General features: G+C 35.9%; 1 protein-coding gene across 4 annotated transcripts in view; it reads left to right on the top strand.

The window, feature by feature from the left end:
• Positions 1-1,064: 1,064 nt before the first annotated feature.
• plcb1 (phospholipase C beta 1) overlaps positions 1,065-25,694 on the top strand; it is a 153,302-nt gene continuing 128,672 nt past the window's right edge. For 2 of the 4 annotated variants that reach the window (XM_015395075.1, XM_015395068.1), the window contains exons 1-2: positions 1,067-1,479; positions 6,883-6,960. In XM_015395075.1, coding sequence (XP_015250561.1) covers positions 1,381-1,479; positions 6,883-6,960 — 177 coding nt within the window. In that variant the 5' untranslated portion in view covers positions 1,067-1,380. Of the gene's footprint in view, positions 1,480-6,882; positions 6,961-25,694 lie in introns of all 4 variants that reach the window. The other 2 variants (XM_015395085.1, XR_001481859.1) reach the window with 2 other exon arrangements.

The raw sequence follows: 25,694 nt of genomic DNA, 5'->3' as shown, positions 1-25,694 counted from the left end.
ATTTTTGGCAAATGGACAGAAGTTTCTAGAAGATGTTTCACCTCTCTTCCAAGAGGCTTCTTCAGTTCTAACTACAATTCAACAACAATCTAGAAATAAGTCAAAATTTCTTCTTTTGAGTAGATAAATAGAAGGATTTATAAATGGAATTCATTTTTTTTTACTATTAAAATAAGATAATTAGACAATATGCACTTGAAATAGGGCCTAACACAAAAAACTATTTTTCTTATTTTAAATATAAATTGGCAATGTGTCTGGCTTACCTCATTAATTCCAGAAAAAATGCACTCATTTTTTGTAACATCTGAGATTTTGTAACATCTGCAATATATCAATCTCAGTGCTCCCCACCACAAGTTAGAACTGAAGGAGCCTCTTGGAATAGAGGTGAATCGTCTTCTAGAAAACTTCACGTCCAGTTGCCTAACCTGAACCTTTCAAGCTTGACCGTGACCCAGATGACTGAGAATCTCCACAGATATGGGCTTGAAATATTTCACTCTGTATGCTATGAATCCAAAATGAGTTTTACATTCTAAAATGATATAAAAATATAAAAAATTATCATCTGATTTTTAGGAGGTGTGTACACAGTGCACAGCCTACTAAAACTAATGTATTCCTTTTTCAAATTACTATTTAATTGGTCTTATATAATATGGTATTTCTGGAAAAAAAGCTTTTATTGAAATCATGTTAGTAATGTTTTTTATTTGATTTGTTTTCTGAGTTGAATTATTAAAATAAATGAACTAATTTAGTGTAAATCATAATGAATATTTGTTTATGGTAAAAATGCGCATCAGCCTCTTTACAGTCTTTATTATAAAAGCCCATTCTTATGCTTATCATGAGAGAAAAATTGTGATTTGCTCATGGCAAAGCACTATTATAGAGAAAGCCTTGTATGCACCTGCTCCTAATCTGTCAGCTGGGGGCCAGTTTGCGCGCATCTTACTGTCACGGACACATGGAGGCGCCAGAATACTCAAAGCATCGATCCTGTACTTGTATTGACTTGTAGCTCCAATTTCAAACCAGACGTGAAACTCATTCAGATGCCTCCCTCTTTCTCCGCTGCTCTGTCTCTCTCCGGAGCTGGTTTTAGCCGCATGTCACTCAGTCTCTCAGTCAGTCAGTGGCCCCGGTCCGCTGCGTCTGCGCCTGTCTCCACAGCTCTCCAAAAAAGCGAAACGCGCCACCGCCGCCGCCACTGCGGGCATGACATCCAAGCAGTAGTGGTAGTGGACTTCTGTCGGTCGGCTTTTCACGGGATTTAAAAAAAAAAAAAAAAGGAGTCGAAGAGACTTGAAAGAAACAGAGAGGGAAGAGACTCATTTCTGGCCGTGCAGTGCGTCGAGAGGAGTTGATGAGTCAATGGCTGGAGCACAGCCTGGAGTTCATGCGTTGCAGCTCAAGCCAGTGTCCGTGCCGGAGTGCCTCAGAAAGGGCAGCAAATTTATGAAATGGGATGATGTAAGTAATGGATAACCTCTAATAATGATAATAAAGCTCTATTCACAGAAGTGTTTTTTATGTATTTATGTGGATATTTTTGGATAATCTATTCGCTTTAAAGCGAATAGATATTTGAATGCATATTTCCCAGAATGTTGCATGTTACACAATCTATGAGCGATCCATGCAACAACATAATGGATGGATATATTTGCTGTGGAGACTGCAGTGAAAGGGACTCATCGCTTTGCCTTCCTGTTTAAATGCAGAAATGCTGCAAATATGCAGCACCCTGACATGCGCTTTGTTTACATCTTAATGCAGAGTATTTGTAAGTGAGTGAGCGCACGTGCCGCTTCCAATGCTTTTGTGGAAAAAAATTGATCAATAATTCAAATTAACTTTTTTTTTACTTAACCTTGTTACCTCTAAAAAAAATGTAAGTACAACAAATACAAAACGAATATTTACAACATAAATATCTTCCCTTTTTCTCAATATTTCATTAAGGTGATTTGAAATGACCTCAGATTTAGTAAAACCTACTTTTTCATCTGACCCTTAGGCACCTTTTTTCAAGAAATGAATTAACCCCTCTCTCTTGTCACCCTGTATTGACTTCACATAAAGCTCTCACTCTTCAGTTAGATTTAAGTCAAATTACTTTCATATTTTCTGCCATGCTCTCATCAAGGTATAATTGAAAAACCTTTTATGGCTCTCCTTATTACCAATTTGAATAACTGAATGCTCCTGCAATTAGGAGCTTGAGTGTATATTTTTGACATTTGTATTTCACTTTCCCCATTTTCTTTTATTTGTTTTCTTTTCTTTTTGCACTAACACTTGAAGATGACCCATAGTGATGCTTTCTGCTCTGTTACTCAAATAATTCGAACATTTCTTTAGATATCACAGTTCTTGTGTGCTGTGCAATGCTTCAAATAAACTGCTTTTCCTCTTATTTAGGGTGATATTTAAATATAGATTTATGCAATACGTGGTGAAAATGCATGTTTAGATGGTTGTGCTCCAGGTGAGCCAAGCACAGCACAGATGGATGAGGATTGCAGAAGTGTGAGCACAGTCTGTCCAGATTACAGTGAGGGAATCTTGCAGTTGTAAACATTCCAGTCTGTCAATCATCAGAAGACCCGTGAAATGTTTAACTTACCAAAGTGCTCATTCCATCAACTTTGTCTTTGTTGTAAAAAGGGGCGTCAAGTGTGTCATTTCCTCTAACATCATTTTTGTGCACAACCTTTGCCAAATGCAGCCGTATCTCCAGAGCCAAATGCCTGCCAGTCCTTTCCTGGGAAATAGAGACACACCCACAGATATTTTTTCTCTGTCATTTCCTATACAGATCCTTCCTATTTCCTCCCTGTATCATTTGGTGGAAAGAATCACAGTGGGAAAAGGAGCCTAACTAAGAGTCAGGGGCTATAATAATTTGGCAGAGGAGAAGAATTTTATTAAATTATTTTTCTTCTTATCAGAGCTCTGGGTTTTGGGCTTCTCGCCTTTTTTGTTCCCAACATTGAATTGTGTAAGTCATAAAAAAAAAAAAAAAAAACCTCAGATAAGGATGACTCTTTCATTTATTGCTTTTCTCTGATGTGGGTTTTATTTATTTATATTTCTGCATTGGTGAAAATTACATTATACTTCCTTTTTTTCATGTCTGCACATGAAAGATGTAGCATTTGTTCACAGTGCAGAAATCACATATGTCTGAACAGCGGCCACAATTTAATGGAAAAGCAGACGGTATGAGAAACTGAGGTAGACTCCAGGGTGCATAGCTTTTTGGTTCATTGTTCAAAAAAGAACAGAAGAAGGGTCTGAACACCTCTAGAAATGTTCCCCTTATACACAAAGGAAAATGGATCTTATGTACTTCAACTTTCAGACATTCAGATGCAATAAACATTTCCATCTCGTTTTTAAGTAATCTTAAACAGAACCGTTGACTCGGTTGCACAAATTAGACGTTTGAGATACATTTCTGTAAAGCTTTGATTTGCTAATGTTTTACTTGTTTCTAATTTGTCTTTAAGAACTGTAATTAACATTCAATAAGTGTATTTTCTCTAGCCTTTTTGTCCTGAACGATCATTAACAAATTATATCAAGAGCAGAGGCGATGGCACTCAGCGTGTTTGAGAGAGACAAACAGAGGTTAATTATTTTAAAGAATAGATAGTCAGTTCTCAGTTGGATCTGTTGTTTGAATCTAATATTAAAGATTAGGACCATTAACACTAGCATCACTAAAGCAGCAAGCTCTTGACTCTTATTTTAAGCCTGAGATTTCCAAAAGATTGCGGACTTCATCGATTTCCTCTGTTCCACGGTGCACAAAGGTTGAAGTAAAATAGAGAAAAACATGCAGTGTAACTCTAAGACATCTGCTGGGGGTCTAACAGTGCCACTATGAATGAAAGCCGACATGGCATAAATGTTTTCTTTATATAGCTTCTTCTATCAATGTTTCCATCACACCTTAGCTTTAAACCCGTCACTGGAACCTTATACAGCTAACCTTTACATTCCACATTTATTGTTATTTGTTTTTTCTTTGGTTCATTTAATAATGGTTAAAATGTTCTGACTTTTGAGTTTATTACTGGTCATTTCACCAGTTAGGCCAAATGGCCAAATTGTGATCACAGGCTAACTTCTTGGTGAATCCCCACTTATGACTGCTTTCTAATAATAAAGAATAGAGGCTAAGCACTTACCATAAATCCTCATTGAGGAATCAGATTTTCCTCTGGGTTGCTTCTTTACTTTCCCTATACTGTATGATGCACTCTGAATAAGATCCTATCTGGATGCACAGAGAGCCTAAAATCCAGTAAAACTACTAGGATATGTCATTAGCACAGAGCAGAAATGTGCTGAGCTCAAATCTCCTCACTAACGTCCCCCCTTAGGTGATGGCTAATGGTACAGACGCTTCACCAAAATAATAATGACAGTCTTTCTTGCGAGGGATCAATGACTGCAGGGCATTTGTACTTTTGCAAGTGAGCCAGTTATCATCATCTACCCTTCACTTAATAAAAAAGAAGACCACTAAGCTTGTTCAGTCAGATGAATATGAAAAAAATAGCTTAACTGAACATTTTGACCTTGGTTGTTGTTGGTTTGGAAAACAAGCTGGAAACAACAACAAAATAACACACAACAGTCGGTTTCTTTTGAATTTTAAACCACATATTATGAACCACAGGAACCTTTCTGCTTCTTTCTTTTTGGTCCCATGAGAAAGTCTTCACTTAGAGCCGATAATGGCTTAATGTGTTAGTTGTGGAGGCCATAGAGAGTTAAAACATTAGGACAGAAGCTGGTGAAAATTACTGCTTTCACATCATCTGGTTGATTCCCGGAGCTCAGAAACTATTCCTTTTTTGTTCACTGATATTAAAACCAATCCATCAAGTGCCACATCCTGTTAGTTGCATAAATGCTTGAATTAGTCTAATGGAAATAGAACCGTTTTTATGGAAAGCTGTTGATCCACCTCATTAATGATTCATTTTCTAGGAATAACTGATGTGTTGATTGAGTGCAGGAAATTGATATTTAGTTATTTTAAGTGCAGTTGGAGAAAACAGAAGCAGACAGTGATTTAAAAGAGTCCATATGAACTGTAAGGCCGCAGATACAGCAGTCGAAAAGTTCACTCTGAACTTTCAACTATTTCTCTAGTAGCAAACAAAAATGAAACTGTATTTTATTTGGATCGTATGTGATAAAACGAAACAAAGTTGTCTGAAATCTGAACCCTAAAAAAGAGCAGCTGTTTTATTCTCATGAATTAAACTACTGCAAAAATAAAATATAACTGATCATCCCCTCGACCACACTGGCTCTGTAATGAGAGGGTACAGGGTCAGGTTGTGGAGATATTCTTTAGCATAAACAGGGAAGCTAGTCATCATTGAAGGGAAGATAGATGGAGCATCAGTTAGAGGCTGCCAAATGTTGAGACAAGAGTGCTGGATTTTGCCCTTAGCAGGAGGACTGGCATAAACAAATATCTAAAATTATATAAGTTCATGTTAACATTTTATTATGTTCAACTCACATTTAAGACCTCAGACTGTGTGGAAAGACTTAAAAACTGTTATTTACAGATGTTATTCATATGAACAACAAATACAGATTTGCCATGTAGCATTTAGAGTATTAATAAACCTATTTCAAAAGCATTTATAATTTTCTCATCAACTCAAAATTGGTAACTACTTTGTACCACTTATAATCTACTAAGAAAGGGAAATGGGGTATGAATAATTTTCAAAAGTGTGTTTTTTTTGTTCATTCAAGCCTGCACAGATTGTGCAATTACACAAGTAAACAAAAAAAAAAAACATTCTTCTATTAGATTTCACATGAATGTTGAGTTGCCATAGTGAGCATCACTATAGCAAATGCCTCTGATACAGCACACCACCAGTTCTTCCTCTGAAAATGTCACCCGTTTAGGTTTTTTGCTCAGTTCTATTCTCTGTTTCCCTCAGTGTCCATACCCCTCCATCATGGAGCAGGTGTGTCAAGAAGTGTAATGTCATATTTACAAATAATAAAATGTTTTTATTTATCATGTTTTTTTGCACCACACTACAGTCCAATCTGATGTCTAGCATCTCCTAGTCCAAAGCTTTCATGATAAGTCAAACTGTAAATGGCATGGGGTCACACTCAGATATAACGCGTGTAGCAGATTTTCACCATTAGCTCTGCCTCCAAATGTTGTGATAGGGTCCTCATTAGTCGTCTCATGGGGACACTTTGAAGATTTTTGTCGCTCCGGGCAGCAAATGGGATTTGATTTCTGTGTTCTCATAGATTTGGCTGATTGAAGAGGACAATATTCTACTGTTCAGTTGAACCTCTGCCACTATTGATGCCGAAAAAAGGGCAAAGCCTTCTTTTTATAGAAGCATCCAATAAAATCGGGCGTTGCCATGTGTGCCCTAAGGTCAAACTGTGTTTGTGAAACATGGAACTGTCCTTATATAGATGCTGAGGGAAAGCATTTCCCGTCACAAGCAGGAAAACTAAAAACATCAGCTTTAAAACAACCTGCAGCTATGAATGCTGCCACAGCAAATACAGTCACAGACCCGTGTGCTGGTCATTTGTGGCAATGCCTTCTCATGAATTAGAAAGTACCCTATATGGAAAGGATTGTGTGCAAGTTGCAACGTAAACAGCAGTTTTAATGTCATTCCAGGCTTTGGAATGCCAGCGGTGTTAAAAAAGTATGCTTTGATGCTGACAGCGAAATTAACTGGTTTACCTCTGGGAATATTCTGCCATAGTACTCCTGTGTAAGCTACCAGAGGCATGCAGTGTTACGCTGTGACACACTGATTCATTCCAGATGTTTTTTCTTTTTTTCTACAGGATTCGACCACTGTGACCCCTGTGACTCTAACAGTTGACCCCAAAGGGTACTTCCTCTATTGGACCGACCAAAACAAAGTAAGGCAGCAAATTTTTTGTCTATTTGAGAAAAAATTTGGATTGCAAATGCTTTAAGTCCAAAATTCAACTTTCGTACCTACAGGGCAGCAAAAAAAAAGTCTTCTTGTATTACATATATGTTATTTATTGATAGGAGAGGCAGCAGCAGCAGTGCTTTTTTATAATTTTGCTTTAAAATAATCAATCCCTGCTTGTTTTGAGAGATGCAAAGCAGGGAGAAAATATGAGAAAATATCAGAAGGGTCCGTTAATATTTAAGCCATCAGATGAGGGGCAATAGTCCTAAATGAGAACAGGTGTCAAGGCTAAGAAATATGAAAAAAAATGTATCTGCAGGCACAGTTATACAAACAGGATAGCTCTTTGTGTTTGCAAAATGGTAATGTTGTTTTTCCCAATACAGCTGAAATTCTCGATGGTTATGGTTTGGTTTGGGTCTGGATTGTCACGAGATTCCCTCAATATCATCACCTAGGATTCAAATACTATTAAAATGAGGAAGGAAGCATCTTGACTGGCAGTGTGCAGGAGCATATGTGGAAGGGGGAATGTTGTTTTACCCTTTTTATACACACATGGCCTCTTTTGATAAGAAACATTTAAACTGTCAAAACTCTCACTAAACCATAACTTTAACTAATCCAAAATGATCATCTGATTACAGCGATGCACCATACTTATCAACTCCTGCCACTATATAATTCAATGCTTAGCCCTATATTCTGTACTCAATAGTAGATTCTATAGTGGAACCTCTAGGTTTAGTTGCAACCTACAGATCAGTTAAAAACTATTTGGCTATCTTTATTATAAATACAGGGAGACATTCTTGTGTCTATTTGTAAAACAAAACAAAAAATGGATCCAGGTTGGTGTGCACATGTTGTCTATTGGTGCCTTCATTCCACAATGAGTGTCTGGAAACACCCTTTACAACAACAGAAGATTTCCCCTAGATCTTTTGAAAAATAGAATAAAATTAAACCTTTTTCCTGGAGTGCTTGCCGACACCAAGATTATGAAAATGAGCTCTGTCAGTTTGTGTCAGATAATCAAGCACTTCATCCTTGTTGACTCCTGTAAAAGTGAACACGATTTGCATTGCCCATATTTTATTACCTCTGCCAAGGAGGTCATGTTTTCATTGCTGTCGGTTTGTCTGTTTTTAAAATAACTAAAAAAAGTTATGGACGTATTTTGCTAAAATTTTTAGAGATTGACAAATGATTACATTTTGATGGTGATGCCAATCACCATCTGAATACAGGAAAGGATATAAAATATTCTGTGAATACAGGTAATAACTTAAGGTGGGAATCACAATATGTCGGGAAAAGTGAGATACTTGGCGGAGGTCTGCGCTCTCCTTGAGCTTTTCTAGACCTGTTTATTTCAATGTACAGTAGAGCTGTTGAGTTCTGGGACCTGATTACTTTGGCGAGCACATATCTGCTTGTCTGACGCCTCCAAACAGCTCGATAGGGGTAATGTGTTCCTGTTCTATTTATGAGTAGAACTTTATCAGCAGTGTTAGTCTTGCAGAGACTAATTAATAGCAACCATTGATTTGATGCTTTCCTAGATGAGCATATTTTACTGCAGTGATAGCAGAGCACAGACAGGAGTGCTGACCGAGACTTAACCTCGCCACACAAGCCCATACACACGTCTTCCACTCCTGCTTTCTAACAGGGAAAGGATGCTATTAGGTTGCCAGCCTAATGTAAATAATACACTGTCTGTGGAAAAAGTGTCTGCATGGAAAAAGTACAATTCTATTAAACAATTAACAAGGAAAGAGAAGTGAGTGATAAACTGTGAGAGTAGCTTACTAGGAAAATTAAGAGAGGCTGGGACAGGTTGAAATGAGTTCACTATTGTTTTCTGCCCCTCCATTATGAGGCAAGGAGTTTGACTGATGAGGCTTTTGCATCTATGTGTCTGGATTTGCTAGTGTGTGTTTATGGATGTGAATGTCTGCTCAGTCTCCCAGCACTGAGAACAGTCCTGCCTCACACATAATAACTCAAGCTGATACCAAGCAAAGCCTGGGTGAAACTCTATTAGGGCATACAGAAGGGCACACACTATTCCCCTTTGTGCAAATGTGTGTTTCTCTTGTGCTTGCAAATATGCCTTTTCTTGTATTTGCGAATAGTTATTCATATAGTATTAGACATGTGTTCAACAAAAGGATTCAAACAAGCAGTGATGCCCTGTTCAGTTGATACGGGTGTTTGTGAGACTCAGCCTGATGGCCTGCAGAGTAAAAGCATTCCTTGGATTCTTCAGAAGCACAGCAGAACTGTACTCAGTGTGCCAACTGCACTGACTCTTAAACTGTCATTATCACTGATAGATTCAGGTATTTCCTGTACCACTGCTTCATTAGCTTTTTTATGTTTGGCTTTTTAATGATCCTCCTAAAAAAACAAAAAATTAATTTAAGGGTTTTAGTCACCAAAATGTTTCTAGTACTCAATTATTGAGATCTGTTTCTAAGAGGATTATAGGACCCCCACTTTTTAATGTGGTTTAAAGAACAGCCATTTTTGAAGGTGAAATTTTTTTTATTGTTTTTTTATTTTCCTTTATCTCTGACTGATCTTTTAGTGCATCAATGCTAACAGAAGTTAAGCCAGCAGTTTTAAGAAGAATTTATTTAAACAAGCTAGACCTACTCAGGGGCCCGAAAGTGTTTGTGTTTGAGTGCGGCTAACTGTGGTGCTGTGATTTACTATGTAAAAGTGCTAGTTAAACAAAAAACTTTGGGTCTGATCTTAAAACACGTGCAAATGCATTTGTATGTGCAGAGCAGACAATTAAAGAAGGTGCAAAGCAATTTCCCTGTGCAGCTCAGCAGACAAACTGTATTTGCCTTCATCAACATACAGATATTCTAATCACCAAATGTAAACAGAAACTGAACTGCGGCCGCAGTTTGTGCATCATTTTAAATACTTCTGAAATTCAGGTGCAAACTTGGACGGAAAATAGCTGTGGTCATTGTTTCCACGAAGGAGGCATTAGTATAACACCAGAGGACGGTGAGATATGCTGTGCACATGTAAACATATTTGGTGGTCAGAATGAGCTATAGTTGATTAATATTACTAAGGAAAAAACATCTATCCAGGAGGCGACACATTAATACACCGTGATGATACCCGATTGCTGTACAATCACACTAAAGTGGAAACAATGACTTAACTTAGATATTGTGGCTTGTTTCTAAAAATTATTGGATTCTAACAGGGCCTGCAAAGAGATATAACGGTTGGAAGTGCACATCTCAGGGATTTTTTCTTCCTTGATTTAAGAAAGCATAACCATGCACGAAGCATGGTAATGTTTTTTTGTTTATCTTTTGTTTGCAGCACTTTGAAATAGTCTACCTGTGTGAGGTGCACTTTAAATTATCATTATTATTTTTAAATTATTATCGGCATTACCACCATCTACATGGCTTTGAGCTTTATTTTTCTCAAACTGTATAACATGCAATCTGTTTATTTTTATGTGAGGAACCAAACTGGTTTGCATATACTTAACCTTTTTGCAGCAATCTTTTTAGGTCTTCAGCAACACACCCACTTATTGGATGTACTAAGAAAAAAATTAAACATGCAATTTATCCTCCCTTGTTTGGAATCTTTGAAGATCAAGCACTTTGTGTTTTTACTGCAGGAACTGACATGTTTTTGCCAATTACTAATCCAAATTTGTAAAGAAAAGAGCAATCAAGAATATCTAGATTTTAACATGGCCAGAGTAAGTTTTTTTTTTTATTTTTCCTGTCTCTCAGCTGCTTGTAGACATTGGATCAGATTCATGCCATATTCCATTAAGCTTAAAACAGTCATTCAGTCTTTGACTGTCATGATTTTATTTTTCCAAGAGATATAGGCTGATGACCTTAAAGAACGGTGAGCAGAACCCCTTCGTTTGTGAGGTAGCTTTAATTCTACAACATTTCTACAGTCTATAGAACTACAGCAAAGTCTGTGCTACATATTGATGCACCTCCTTATTTATAAACTGTAGTTAAGACTGATTTTGAATATCTATTAAAATATGTCAGATATTGTTTGAAAATAGTCAAAGATAGAAATAAATTAGCGGTGGTTTGGAAATTTGGCATGTACAACATTGCAATCGGGTGTTGGTCTTTCCCTACAAAAGCAGGTCCTTTCTCTGGCTTGGCATAATGACTGTGCTCAGAGAGAACTAGTGTTATATTGAAAGTTTAATAATGATACAGCTCCTAAAATGTGTTGGTATAAGTCAAATTCCCATTCCCAAGTAACAAAGATGTTTAGCAATTTTGATACTTCCTTCCTTCTAAAAAACCTTTTTAGTTAATAAGTATATTAATAAGACGTTTAATAATCATTAACTAAAACACACTGGCCAAAACCTGACCTGTTTTTTCCTGTTAGAGACATACTGTAGGTATCTGATTTATCCACAAGGATAATACGGAAACATTTACATTGGATAAACACAGAAAACTAAAAAATGTTTTAATAGTATAAATACTTTAAAATTGGGCTGAGGCAGCAATATAACCTGCCCACTTCTCCATGAGCAGAACGAACTTTAGATATGCTTTTGTTATTTAGTAATCAAGTCTCTTAAGATTAGAGTATAGAGACCTTAAAAAAGAATGACCTAATCTAAAAGCTTCTCCTAGTTTTAGCCTGCCTCTTTATTGGTGGTAAAGACTTTCTTTTTTCTTTTTGCTATTTTAGTATTCTGCAAAGGACTTCCAGAGGTTAAAGAAGATACATGTTCAGCCACTGTTTGACTTTTCATGAAGATGTAGAGGAAAGCTTGGAGACATATCAATGGCAACAATTCAGGATGTGAGCTGAAAGAGGCTGGATCAAATGATAAGCTTAATTTGATTTTTCACTTCCCTCCCTTTAGCAGTGGACTCATGCCAAAATAAAACCTCTAACAAAGCTGCTCCTGTTGCAGGGAATTCAAATACTGTAGGATGATGGAGCCAAAAGGCTTGATGTCTTTCTCTGCTTAGATACAGGTGCAAACTCTGCAGAGTTGAGTGTAGTTTTAGCTGTGTTGTCATGATCCACTCTGCTAAATTTTCACACAGGACACAGTTATGTAAATTACTGCTGTTATAAATCTCCCATGTTTGCATGTGTTTGGTTCATAGTTCAACACTCACCATTTTCTCTGGGCTCTGTTATTTCTCTACTTCCTTTTGAAAGACTTACTTCAACAAACATTTTCACAAATTTACAAGTTTAAAAAACATTTAGATTAGACTGACCACAGACAATCCCATTCCACATACAAGATTAAGTTTTAGAGCAGAATTGTATATATCTATGGAAAATAGTTTCAAAAACTAATTACATTAAAATGTATTCATGAAATAAGCATGTTTCTTTGTCCTCATAAATAACCCTAGATGTTTTAAAACATGGTTTTATGACAAAAAAATGCTTCCTCCTTAAAGGTTTCTCAGCTGAAAAATAAAACCCAGGTGACTCCGGTTGACACCCCTGTATATATATTCATTTTTTTCTGATAGCAGGCATTTCTAATGTACATAAGATTAGATTGTGTCCAACTATCAGTCAGAGCAGAAACAACATAATGTGGAAACACGCCATGCATTTCCTCCTGTGCTCTTGTATAGACTCATCAATTTAGTGAAGAGGTATTTCAGTTGCTTTTAATTAATGATACTGTGAAACAAAATAATAATATTTATCCTGTAAAACATTTTCAAAAAGTAGTTGCTCCTTTCAGATACATTTGGTGATAGAAACTAATTGTTAATACTTTAATATTACAGTTATTTCTAAATAGTTTGGAACGGTGTGTACTTCAGGTTTCACCTTTTTTCGTATAAACTCTAATTATAAATCTCCTTTGGCTCAAATTCTAATTTTTATCAGAAAAAATGTGATTGTGTTTTTAATAAAAAAAGGAAAGAAACAAATATTTCCTCTGCTTTCTTTTCAGTCATTACTTTCCTGGAGTTTGTCATACAAGCCAAAATCTTCTGTAAGGTGTCCTCATGCTGGGTCTAATATTCTGGCCAAAAATATTATTAGCATGCACAACGTGAATGCATGGCACTCAAAACATGTCGGTCTGCTAAATATTGCAGCAGGGTAGTCTTTTGTAATTTGAAATTGCACACATTGTCGTTGTGATGAGGACTGCAGTTAAGAATTCTAACCAAATCCTTGCATTTGAATATTCCTGTTTCGCAGTTCATTCCAACTTCTGTTTTTGCACAATGCAGTTTCAGTCATGGTAACAAAATGGAGTCTTCCTTAGATATTCTGGTGCATCTCAAATTACCGCATTCATGCACAGGAGTTTTAAGATCTTTCTCAACATAGCGTCTACTTGTTCAGACAAACAGGTGGCTGCACAGGTTAAAAATAATTTGCAGGGCTAGTGGTTGTGGCTTCTTTTAGTGGGAAGAGCGACACAACACCAAGAGGTGGAGTGACTCAGTTAAATTAACAGGCTTTTAGTTTAGTTGCCATGGTTGCCATGTGACAGCACACACCTTGGAAATGTCACATTCTCTCTCTCGGCCCCCGCTCATATTCAGAGGAACACTGCCACTTGGAAACTGATATCATTGTTTCCGTGTGAATGTGTGTGAGTGTCTGTGAGTGTGTGTATCCCACTAAGCAGGCTGTGGTTGTAACATAAGGTTAAACACTTTCTCTCGGGAGATTTATGTTTCAGCAGCGTGCCAATTTCAGGACGTTCGCTGGACAAGCACTCAGCGTATGGCATTGAATGATGTTCAGAGGTGGAACACAGGCCACCCTGGGCCAAAACCTGACTTCCACTTTGAGCAGCTGGTATACAACAAATCTGAATGAAGGTCCAATTGATCTAATGCACAGCAAGAGTGCAGCCCTTTAATACACACTTCGACAAAACCATACACGTTTTTCTCTCTGCTCTGTCATAGCAGAATTCACACATCTGTTTTTTTCCCCACACAGCAATTTTCTGTGATTACAGAGGCTGCTGCTCCTCCACCTCCGTCAGCAACTATATGTGGTTGAGAGACAAGGTATAAATCTGCAGCCAATTGACTGGAAGTGAATTGTGGCCTCTGCCAAGTTATAACAAGGCACACAAAGGGCATATTGCGCCTGTATCAGTAGTCAGAGAAAGTGATAGAGTGAGAATAAGAAATATTAGAAAGGCAAATATTATAAAGCTCCTGGAAGGGAACTGTTAACCCATTTACATTTTGGTGACATTTTTTAGTCTGACATAATATCAGAATGACTAGATCAGGGACATTCAAACCAAGATTACACTCAGGAACTTAGTAGTCACTGTAAGTGACTGAAGAAGTTTTGGTTACCAAAACTTATAGACTTGGGATTTTAGTATGTATATAAGAACGCATTCAAATGTTTCTTATTAACTAATCGAATTTAATGGTTTAAAAGTCTGGTAAAAACCCATTTAGCTGCAGAACTATGTAATGCTTCTTCTTTTACAGAGTGTTAACATCTCCTCTGCTATTAATTTTAGTACTTAGTCAATCACAGGAAGCCTACTTAAGGCTTCTTTATAGCAACACCAAATGGCGATTATGCAATCTAACAGAACACAACAGTAATTTTGATTTTTCTCTCAAATGCTAACTAAAATACAGGTTTAATTTCAAAAAGAGAAGTGAAGCAATCTGTCACACACAGAAACATGCCATTTTTTTTGACAGTTTTTATTTCTTTATCTGTCCAATAAATTCTAAGTATATATTTGCAGATTTTTAGACATCTGTCTTGTTTAATTTCCATAATAGGGACTCTGATTATCACTTTCAGTCATCATTTATATAAGAAAATGTTAAGATAAACTCGTGCAACACTTGCTCTTTTTGAATGTCCTCCTGACGTTGTTTGAAAACATGTTTCCAATATGAAGCTTCCTCTATTGATCATTAAATCAGAATTAAAGCCATATTTCTAGATTTTCTATTTAACTAGACTGGTATAAGCTTAGAAGTTCTAGAATGCAGTTTAAATCTTCATGCTTAGCAAAGGTTCCAGCTCTTCAGCATTTTGTGTGTGAAAAAACAAGAACAAAGGAACAGTTTTTTCATTTGCCAAGTTGGCTGCCAGGCTAAAAGTGGTCTGGGAAAAACACCAAAACAATTATTCTGAATAAAAATGTGTCTTTTCAATGAAGACGTGAATTTAGAGAGTTTGTCATGATGCTGGTTCTTAGATTAGGACTTTGTTGAGTGAAAAGTCATTTAAAAAAATGGAGAATCAAAAGCAGGAAAGAGCTAAACAATAAACACTTTGTCAAACTTTTTAGGCTGAGTAGCTCCTGGATGACTGAAGCAGGCTTAGTTTTTTGCCAGAGCTTCTCCCTGAATTCAGATTAGGAGCTCTCTCCTCTGCTGGCTTGTGAACAATCTATGCTCAAGTAGGCAACCAAATACACACAGGAACACTATAGAGGAGGACAAGCGGGAGGGATACGACACTTTTTGTTTCCTGTCTTGAAGTACTGGAGTTTGTTCACAAAACCTAACTCAAAGATGCAGAAAGAGTTTTTCTTTTTTTGACATTTTAAAGTCCTTTTGCTCCCACTGCCAAAGCTGTTTAATGGGATTCCCAAAGCTTCAGCTGATTCTGCCAGGGTAACAGAAACAAAGGTGTTGCAGCAGTCAAAGCAGTTTGGATTTGGCAGCAAAGAGGCACAACTACAGTAAGACCCTGAATTAAGGTGACAACATTAATCTGTCATTTTATTGCTTGATTTTACTGATGTTGCTATTTATTTATTGGGTTTATTTTTAATAATCATGCATTTAACCCTTTAAAGCCCGATCCAGGAATAAAACAAAACAGAAAATTACTTTTTTATGTAAAAAGATAAAACAGAAATACATTTTCAATATTAATAATTTATTACTATGCGATAAGTCTTCTGCCCTCTGTTATCAGGTATATCTGATTGTGTACAAAAGGATTTTGAGCAACGTTTTTACCATAAAATTATGCAAAAGGTGTCAGACGCAAAACATTTCAGAAACGTATGTATCAAATATGATACATTTGGCATTACAGGGTTAAGGGAGGAAAGAGAAGACTGCAAAAATAAGGACCTTTTCAATATTTTTCCTTTGTTAACACAATAACCAGTTTGCATTAAATGCCATTTTGTCCCCATAGTACAGCATTAACTATCCATCTATCCATCCATCCATTTTCTTACACACTTATCCCAAGTAGGGTAGCGAGGGGTGCTGGTGCTTATCTCCAGCAGTCATTGGGCGAGAGGCGGGGTCCACCCTGGACAGGTCTCCAGTCCATGGCAGGGCACCACAGAGACAAACAGGACAAACAACCACTCACACACACTCACACCTAAGGGGACTGAGAAGCCAATTAACCTAACAGTAATGTTTTTGGACTGTGGGAGGAAGCCGGAGTACCCGTAGAGAAGCCACGCATGCTCAGGGAGAACATGCAAACTCCATGCAGAAAGATCCCGGGCCGGGAATCGAACCTGAAACCTTCTTGCATTACCTATTTCCTTTCAATATTATTCTAGAAATTCTCCATGACACCCTGTGGCTGTAAAACCCAAACTCCAAGAGAAATCTTCTTCCATGTCATGCATGATAAAAATCAAGCCTTTATTTTATGAATAGATGATGATTCTGGATTAGGAACCTGTTTTTTGTAAGAGAGCAGCCTTTGTTAGTCTCATCAGGCGCGATGCTTATTTGGATGCTTATTTAAAACCATAGATAATTGAACAGGCTGAATAATCCTCTGAATTTGTACTGCGTCCAGATATTTTATTATAAAATTTATAAAATTTATACTATATACTTGCCTGTGCCTAAATCCATTATTCACACAAATATCTGTAATGTTTGAATCCCTCACAACTCTCACTCTCTACAAAAGCTGCAGTTTGATGTTGCCTGCTAACTTTATATAGCGATAAGCAGGACCCACACAACAAAATATGGGAATAAGAAAGCAATGGGGAATGCAGAGTGGATCATTTGTTTCAAATTGACAGTAGTGCCTTTTCTGAATTGCAGCATCTTTAGTATTAAGCTTATTTATAGTTGATTTAGCTTTTTTAGAAAACTATTTCTTCTACGAAAAGTAAAAACAAAATGAGGATGCTCTGTATTGTTATTACTTAAAGGTATAGTGGTGGATGTTGTTTTTCGAGTTAATCATCTAAATAAGTGATCCTCCTAATTGTCAATCATTCTGGTGATATGTTTACTTAAGGTCATCCTACCTGCTCATCCCGTTAGCTACCTTTCTCTGTGCATGCACACTTTTTTAGATGTATTTGTGTGGTGAGCTCCTGTTTCAGCTAGTCATTTGAAGCTCATCTTTCTCACCGCGGTTCTTTGAAATGGCTGAGGGTCATAAGAGTAAAAGTGTCTACAAAGTGTATGAGAAGAAAAGAAAGGCCTCTGAAGAGGCAGATAATTCCCGGAATGCTTTGCGCGAAGAGCTCTCCTCGCAAAGCATTATGGGATTTGCTGTCACAGCAGCCCGCTGTCTATAGGCTGTTGCTACCTGAGAGCGGAAACCAATCACAAAGATGACACAGGCACCGCGCACCGAAGGAGGAGTAACTTGACCAACGGGGAGCAAAAAGTCATGATCATCTGTCCGAACGGTCAGTTAACTGAGTTCACTATAAAGTCAACTAGTGATTGAGGGATTTAGGGGTTAGGGCGGATGTTCGGACACAGTAAGCTTGTATGAGCTATGAGAACAACCACTTTTAAACAGAGCATGCCCGGGGAGAAATTAACTCATGCATGATCTCACACACGTTTCATGGGCGTTTCCTCTCGGGAGCGGTTACAGGGTTGTGCATGTGTATTTTTTATTTTTATTTTTTTAGCTAATGAAGGCGCGTCTTTTCAAAACTTAGAAAAAATCCTCCCGACTACCTTTAATGTCATTTTGGTCTGGCTCACTTAAATGGGCAGTTAACATTGATTACATCAAACTGATCAAACTGTTGACAGTCCTGCTTCATTTCCATCCTTCCTACTTTTGTTAAATTCTAACTCTTTTCAAAGAAATGTTAATAGATAAATTACCATTAAAGAGTTAACTCTTTGACCTGTTCTTAATACTGTCAGTGCAAACCAACATCTCAGCTATTGTTTTTTCTCTTATAATTTTGCAGCTGAAAAAAAAGTATGAATAACAATTACTAAGACTAAAGCAAATATCTTTTTTTATTTTTTGTCCAGGGAATTAAACCATAAACTTTTAAACCCTGAACATGTAGCATTGAGTCTCAATGGCGTAAGACCTAGAGACAGGAGTATCTGCCAGAGTTTGTAGCTGTCTCTAAAAAAAATAAATAAAGGGAAGAAAAAAAGCTTGATTTGAATATATTTAAATGTACAACAGAGCCCAAGCTGCTCCTGAAGCTGTTGATTATACATTTGCATGGCATAGACAGAACTGATCTGTGAGAAGAGCCTTACATTAGAAGTCAACAGAATCTGTCAACGTCAGCTTGTTTGGGTTGTTTTCTTTTGGCTTTATTGTCTTCTGGTCCTTGTGCTTTCAGTTTCACCCAGCTGAAAAAATGTATATAGGGGTAGGTCTAAATAATGCTATACCTAATAAATGTTTCCATAAAACTGTCTTCTTTTCTGTGAATATATATATATAAAATTATGCTCCAACTGGTAGTTAGTGATCTGTCGTTACCCTATTTTACTTTGACAAATCGGATCTTGCTTTTAAACTCGATGTTTTTATTCCTATTTGATACAATTGCAATTGCAGAACTTGATCTGGTGGTGCAGGATGGAGAAGACGTACGTGGATGGTGACGTTCGGATGAGTCACTGCAGAATAATTCTCATTGGTTAAAATGACTGCACAAGGGCTTCTCTGGGCGTACGGGATGAGCGGTTACTGGGGATGTGGAATCTTGCGGACCGTTGTATGATTGCAGCTCACACAGGAGATCACATACAAGTCACATATATTTGGAGATGTGAATGACCACACAAGACAAAGATAAAATAAAAAAAATCAGAAGTAAGGTCTGAGTAAGACCTTGAGTAAGGTCTGCAGTGAACGTAGCCTTAGACATTTCATAGGAAAGCATTGAAGGCTGTGGTGTGTTAAGGAAAATTCTGTATTTACACCTTGAAGCTTTCCCTCTCCGGTTCTTTTCCTGAAAAGAGATCACTTGGGGCAAACTCTTTAAATAACACTTCATAATGTACATGTATTAAATAACCTTGAAACATGATATCTGATTTTAACATAGATTGTAATCTTACTCAGACCACAAAAGTTGCTTTGAGTAACAGAAGGCAGGGCTTACCTACCAGGCTCACTTCTCGATGAATTGGCCCCGAATCACAGTTAAAGAAGCATTTTATACAACTCCAGTATGCAACATCTTTACGTCATAGATGTAATATAAATGAGGAGACGTCAATGGCTCCAGCCTTTTTAAAATATTACAGAGTGTCTCAGATAAAAACAAAAAGAACTCACTGTTAAGAAAGATCCAATCTGTCTGTGCCCCCATTTCATTCCCAAACCTCTGGTATGTACATAATGAACATGATAACTGCATATCCGGACAGAGGAACTGTCCTAATTAGGCACTTGGGAAAAAATTAGTTCTAACATGCAACAAACAGATATTATTAGGGTTGAACAAACTCACACATCATCAATAAAAATAATCCTAACAGGTGGTAACATGAGAAACCTCGCAGTAGTGTGTACTTTTGTAACTCACTGTACTGTCTACATTTATTTTAAATGCCTGTCTCTTTGATCTCTATCATAACAAAAAATCCAATAGTTTAAAGGTTTATAGAGTTTACAAGGAAGAAGTTGCCTGACCAAAAACTAAACAATGAGAATAGTGGAGCAAAAGAAGATTAAGAATGTAAACCTTTAGACAGCTCCTTGTTTTGGTAAAACCAGTGTTGACTTCCTGTCTGAGAAATTAAGACTTTTTTTTTTTTTTTTGCTTCAGTCATTTCTGACTAATTTAAGTTTAACTACTTACTTTTTTCCCCCCCATGTTCTATTTGCTTGTGTTTTAAAAGTTGATCAAGAAAAGCAGAGAAAATAAAGAACAGGTTTGAATGGCCTAAAAGCTGATTAGAATTTTTTTTTTGAAAAATGGTTTGAATGGCCTAAAAGCTGATTAGAATTTTTTTTTTGAAAAATGAATATATTTATTTATAACTCTTGTGAGAATAAACAAGAATCTTTTAAACCTTTTTTTCTTCGATCTTACTAAAGTGTTTTTCTTAAAGCGTTAACCAAGCCCAGTTGCTATGACAATCCAACAGTTAGTTTCTCTTCAACCCTCAAAGCTATGATCAGACCAGGTGGCTGCTTTACAGGCTGTTAGGCTTGTTCTCAATAATGGTTTCCATTTCTAATTCTTTTTGGTGGGATGCTTCAAAGGAAAGATTTGATTACTTATATTGCTGATCAGTGCGCTTTGTGTTAATCAATTAATTCATCTTTAAAACAAAACAAAAACCTAAAATGCACATATGCTCGCTGCTTATCTTCTATTATAACCAGTGTATTTATTTTCTTCTCAGGATTTAAAATAGATAGATGAATATCTGTGCCTCATTTTATTATGCAATTCAACTTTCTTTTATTTTAATTGAAACTATGCTATGTCGAGCAGATTACCATGAAAGTAATTAATTGCTTTCCTTATTTTGATCTGTGCTCTTACAGAGAAAATAAAGATTAAAATTGTAATTGAAAGAATATTGTTGTCAGAGCTTGATGATTTGAAATATCCACACCTCCACTGCAGGACGCCTTTGGGCAAAGAATGCTTTATAGCCAAATTCATCATTTCTGATACTTCGACGTCACACTGGTGTGAAAAATGTTGCTGATCTTCTCTTTGTATTTTAGAAAGGATCCAATAAAGAGGAGCAATCCTAATTTCCTGAAGCCTTTAGAAGCAACACAAATAAATGTGCAATGTCAGAGTCTCTGCCGGCAGTATTATGTACAACCTGGGCATGTCTTCTTGTTAGCTAAACGATACTTTAGAGGTTTTCATACATGTTTACTTTGTTTTTGGGGAATTTTTTTTTGTGTTTATTTTTTTCTTGAAGGAAAAGATGTGAACATATAGAAAATTATACAATTTATTAATAAAACTGGGCAAATTGGACTCAATAGAAACCTTTATTAATCTAAAATAAAGTATTTTCTAGTTTCTTGAGGCAAATTTTTTAGATTAATCCATTTATAATCGGATAGTGAAAGGTTCCTTAAAAAAGACTTTTTACTAAATTAAACCAGGTGAAACTAAAACTTTTCCACGAGGAGTTCTTGAGCTGACAGAAGAAAAATTAAAAAAAAAAAATTTTTTTTTCTTATTTTGTTATAATTACTGCTCTAAGTGGGTTTCTCTCTCAGCTCAATCCATGTTTTAAATACTCTATACTCCAGTTAACAATTAATCGATGACTAAATTAGTTTATTGTTATTTAAATAATCAATTAATCACGATTCATTTGATTCATTGTTTCAGCCTTAAAACTTAAGTGATTCCTACAGAATAGTGCTCTTCATTTTCTTATAGGGATGTAAAATGGGCTTTTTGTTGGCTCAGTTTGTTAATCTTATTTTAATCTTGCCTTTTCGGAGTCTTTACTTTGGAGCCAATTGAGGTAAAGGGGACAAAATACCAGCAGAAGCTGGAACATCTGATCTCATGCTTTAATAAAACAAAAGCCTTGATTTGTCATCATTTGAGGTTCAGGCTTAGTAGGTGTACTTAGCTTTTTTCTCAATGGTGAACTAGGTGGATCTAAATATGAAAAATTAAGAAAACACAACCTAAGAGGTAAATGATCAGAAGTGGGCTTTGTGGGCTAATATTCTACATGCTTTAGAAATATTTTGTATAAACAGGAGGGCCATAAATGGCTAAATTATCCCCGCAGTTGTAAATTATTACTGCAGGAGTCTGTTTATGACCAGTCCTTTTAAATCAGTTGACAAGGAACAAGGAACTACCTAAAACAGATCAGGGGCTGGAATTACCTAATACAACATAAGGACTGTTTACACATTTTTACATTTGACTGTAATATTCTACCAGGTTTGCATCATATAGAATGACAAAAACCATATTAGAAATATATGAGTCTGTCATTAATATTAGGTTGAAATCATTTGTGAAACTTTAATCCTTCCTCTTCCATGTTGATGTTTGTTTTTCCTCCAACTTCAATTGCTCGTTGTAAACTTGTGTATCCATGTTGGAATGCTTTGTTTTGTTTTTCTCTGAACTAGAGGATACAATGTTTGGGGACCTACATTAGCATTGTGGTTTGTTTAAAAGGTGAAATAAAGAAAATGTCTCAACCTGAGCAATAGATATTCTAATATTAAAGAGATGAACTAAACTTAAGGAATTGCTGAAAATACATAGGAAGGTTTTTTATAACTAAAAAAAAAACAAAAACTAATGGCTGTTTTTTTTACTTTCCCAGTAAAGGGCTGTGCTGTTTTCATTGGAAAAAGTGCTTCCTTCCTTAATGACAAATTTCCTGATGAACATTTCCTTTTTGTAGATTTCCAAGGAACAGCTTAAGGCTCATTATATGATTAAAATTAGACTGATAAAAGTGTCGTTTGAGTCAACAAGAACATGAAAAATGTAAAAAAAACAAAAAAAACATCTAGCTCAAGGATATGAAGTCTTATATGTTGGTTTTAGTTCAACATCTTTATCCCTTATTGGGCTTTTACGTTATTTTTTCCCTGTCCTGTTTACCATGCAGACGATCACATTGCATTAATTCATTAACCTTGGTGCTGTTTCTCTCTTTGCCCCACTCTCATCTCATGTTTTCCACTCTTAACTGATGTTTAAGGCAGGCTTTTCCACATTCATTGCAAAGCCCCAGTGAATCCATTCTGCTTGAGGCATCATTGCAATTGATGGCTTACACTCAAGTCCCATTTGTTAATAAGGCAATTACAGGCCTTTTTGCTTTTGAACAATCTTCAGGGCTTCCTGCACATAAATGAATGACCGATTGCACTAATGAGTAACAGGGAAAAAGAGGTTTTTAACTGCATTTCAAAAGCCTAAAGTGGTCAATTGGATTATTAGCACAGAAAACCTCTGAAAACAAATGGTGCCATTATTTCCTCATGTTATACATATCAATGTGACCCTCTGTTTTAAATGTTGTTGTGCTTTTTCAGTTTGAAAGCACTAGAAACTACACACCAGAAACCCATTCTTGACCTGTACTATCAATTACTCCAAAAAGCACCTAAAACCCATAATCCAATTTTGCACAGAATCCAAAATATAACAAATAGAAAAAAAAAAATCAGGAAACAACTGGAGCCTTAAAAAAGTTACAACACCTGTAAAAATACTGTTTAAAATTGTATACTTTCACAACCAGGCAAACATTATCAGACTCCAATATGTTTTTTCAAGTTTTGAAATGTTACAAAAAAATCTTTGGGGTGAAGTTTAATGTTTTATAGAGGTTTAATTTAGATCCAATAATTAAACTGCTGAAAAGAGCTATTAGAATAATAAATGGAGTTGAACACCATAACTGTACAACTCATCTATTTATAAAATCACAAACATTAATATTTCTTGACATTGTATATTAAAAAACATTGGAAAATATGTTATGAGTGTTAAATAAGACAACCCCTGTTTGTATTCGAAAAAAAGGTTTAAGCTAAGGCAGAACGCCAGAACTAATTTCAAGTACAGGTGTCAGTTTTGGGTCCAAAATTAAACTAACTAAACGATGAAATAAAGATGTGTAACTCTATATTAGTTTTCAAGAAGACTTAAAATCTAAAATTATAAAAGGTTACAGTGAAATTTGACTGGGTTTGATTTTTCAGTTTAAGCTATGCATTTTTAGTTATTTATTAGTACCAATGTTTTATTGTGAATTATTGTTATGATGGTAAAGGATAGGCATAAATAAGCATTGGGCTTCAGCCTATTCCTTTTTAGTTGCTGTGTTCATTCATTCATTCATTCATTCATTCATTCATTCATTCATTCATTCATTCATTCATTCATTCATTCAATAACTATGATCCATGTTTCTAATTGTTCTATAAATAAAAAGTAGAATGTGTCATGGTACAAGATTTACTTGCAATTTCAACTATACTGAGAGGAATTGTGAACAGCAATTTCTACATTTTTTCACAAAATTGTATTTTAATTAATAGCTGGATTTTGATTAGGCCATTTTAATATGTAAATTATTATTAAACATTCCTTTTTAGCTTTGTCTTGAAGTTTAACATCTAAAAGATTAACCTCTTTTGAAACCTCTAACATGTTTTTATTTAAATCATTGACCTTCCCAGAAATGCATGATTTTGCCATCAACACGTTTGATTGTGTTTTTGGCTGAAATAATCTGTTTTGGATTCATCAGACTGGAATACAGTCTGACTGTAATACAGTTTGCTGCATGAATGTTGTCATCCTGAAACCGTTTGTGACAAAAAGGACTTTTTTAAACAGCAAATTTCTTCTTGACACTCTTATATTAAGCCCAAATTCTCAATCAATGTACAGTAGTATATTGTAACAACCTGAGCTATGGATCTGTGCAGCTCCTCCAGAGTTACCATGGACCTCTAGGCTGCTGCTGCTATTATTGCTCTCTGATCTGGTCCTCTTTAATTTTAGGGGTCAGAAATCTTTACAGTCCTGCTGTTTACGCTGTGCCCCTTATATAGAAACAGGTTTGGACCTGTAAAACATATATTTATCATTACATTGATAAATATATATTGCGTTAAGTTTTATTATTACTAAGTCACAAAATGTCCTTGTTTAACTACAAAATAAAAAAAAAATAGCACCATATTTTCTATCTTACGAATGAACATCGCGAAAAATAAATCAAATGTTTCTAATATTATCTTGTAATAATAAATGGTCTGCATGGTGTGTTAGTGTCATTTTTTAAAAATTAGATATTGCATTAAAAGACATACAATTGCCGTTAAATAAAACATGTTCTTTTTTATTTTATATTATAGAAAGACATAATTCTATCATTTAAGGCCATTTTTGTTAGGAGCGACTATTGCATCCAACAGAGCCACATGTGGCTCCAGAGTAACTGCTTGTAGATCCCTTATTGATGTGGACGGACATGTCCTTGTAGGGTTATGTTGTACCCTCTTTTTTTAGATGATGGAAAGAACAGAGCTCTATGAATTGTTTAAAGCTTGAAATGTTTTAAAACCGAACCCTGCTTTAAACTTATCCATAGCTTTCTCTCTGGCCATCTTCACAATGCCGCAGTTAGTTCACTGATGTTTTATAGATTGTCACGGAGCATTTATACTGAGATTGAAGTACACACTATGCAAGTTTTTGCAAATAATTGTATTTAGGCATATTAAAGGGAGGGAAATACAAACAGCCTTGTTTCTGAAAATGCATCCCATTTCTTCCACCTACCAACTGTGTGCTGCTTTGTTGGTCTGTTACATTAGATACTGATATAATAGAAAAAATGATATTGTAATCAAATGTGAAAAAGTAAATTTCACTACAAAATTCAGGCTAACTCTTCAGCTTGGTGTTGTTTGACAAAGTAATTGTTTTCTGCCCTTCAATTACGCTGTTGTCTTTTCTCTTTTTTTGGTTTTGGT

The sequence above is a fragment of the Cyprinodon variegatus genome, unplaced genomic scaffold (genome assembly GCF_000732505.1).
Source record: "Cyprinodon variegatus isolate N-32 unplaced genomic scaffold, C_variegatus-1.0 Scaffold25, whole genome shotgun sequence".
Taxonomy (NCBI): Eukaryota; Metazoa; Chordata; class Actinopteri; order Cyprinodontiformes; family Cyprinodontidae; genus Cyprinodon; species Cyprinodon variegatus.
Note: the sequence above shows the minus strand (reverse complement) of the source record. Positions and strands in the feature narration are given on the sequence as shown.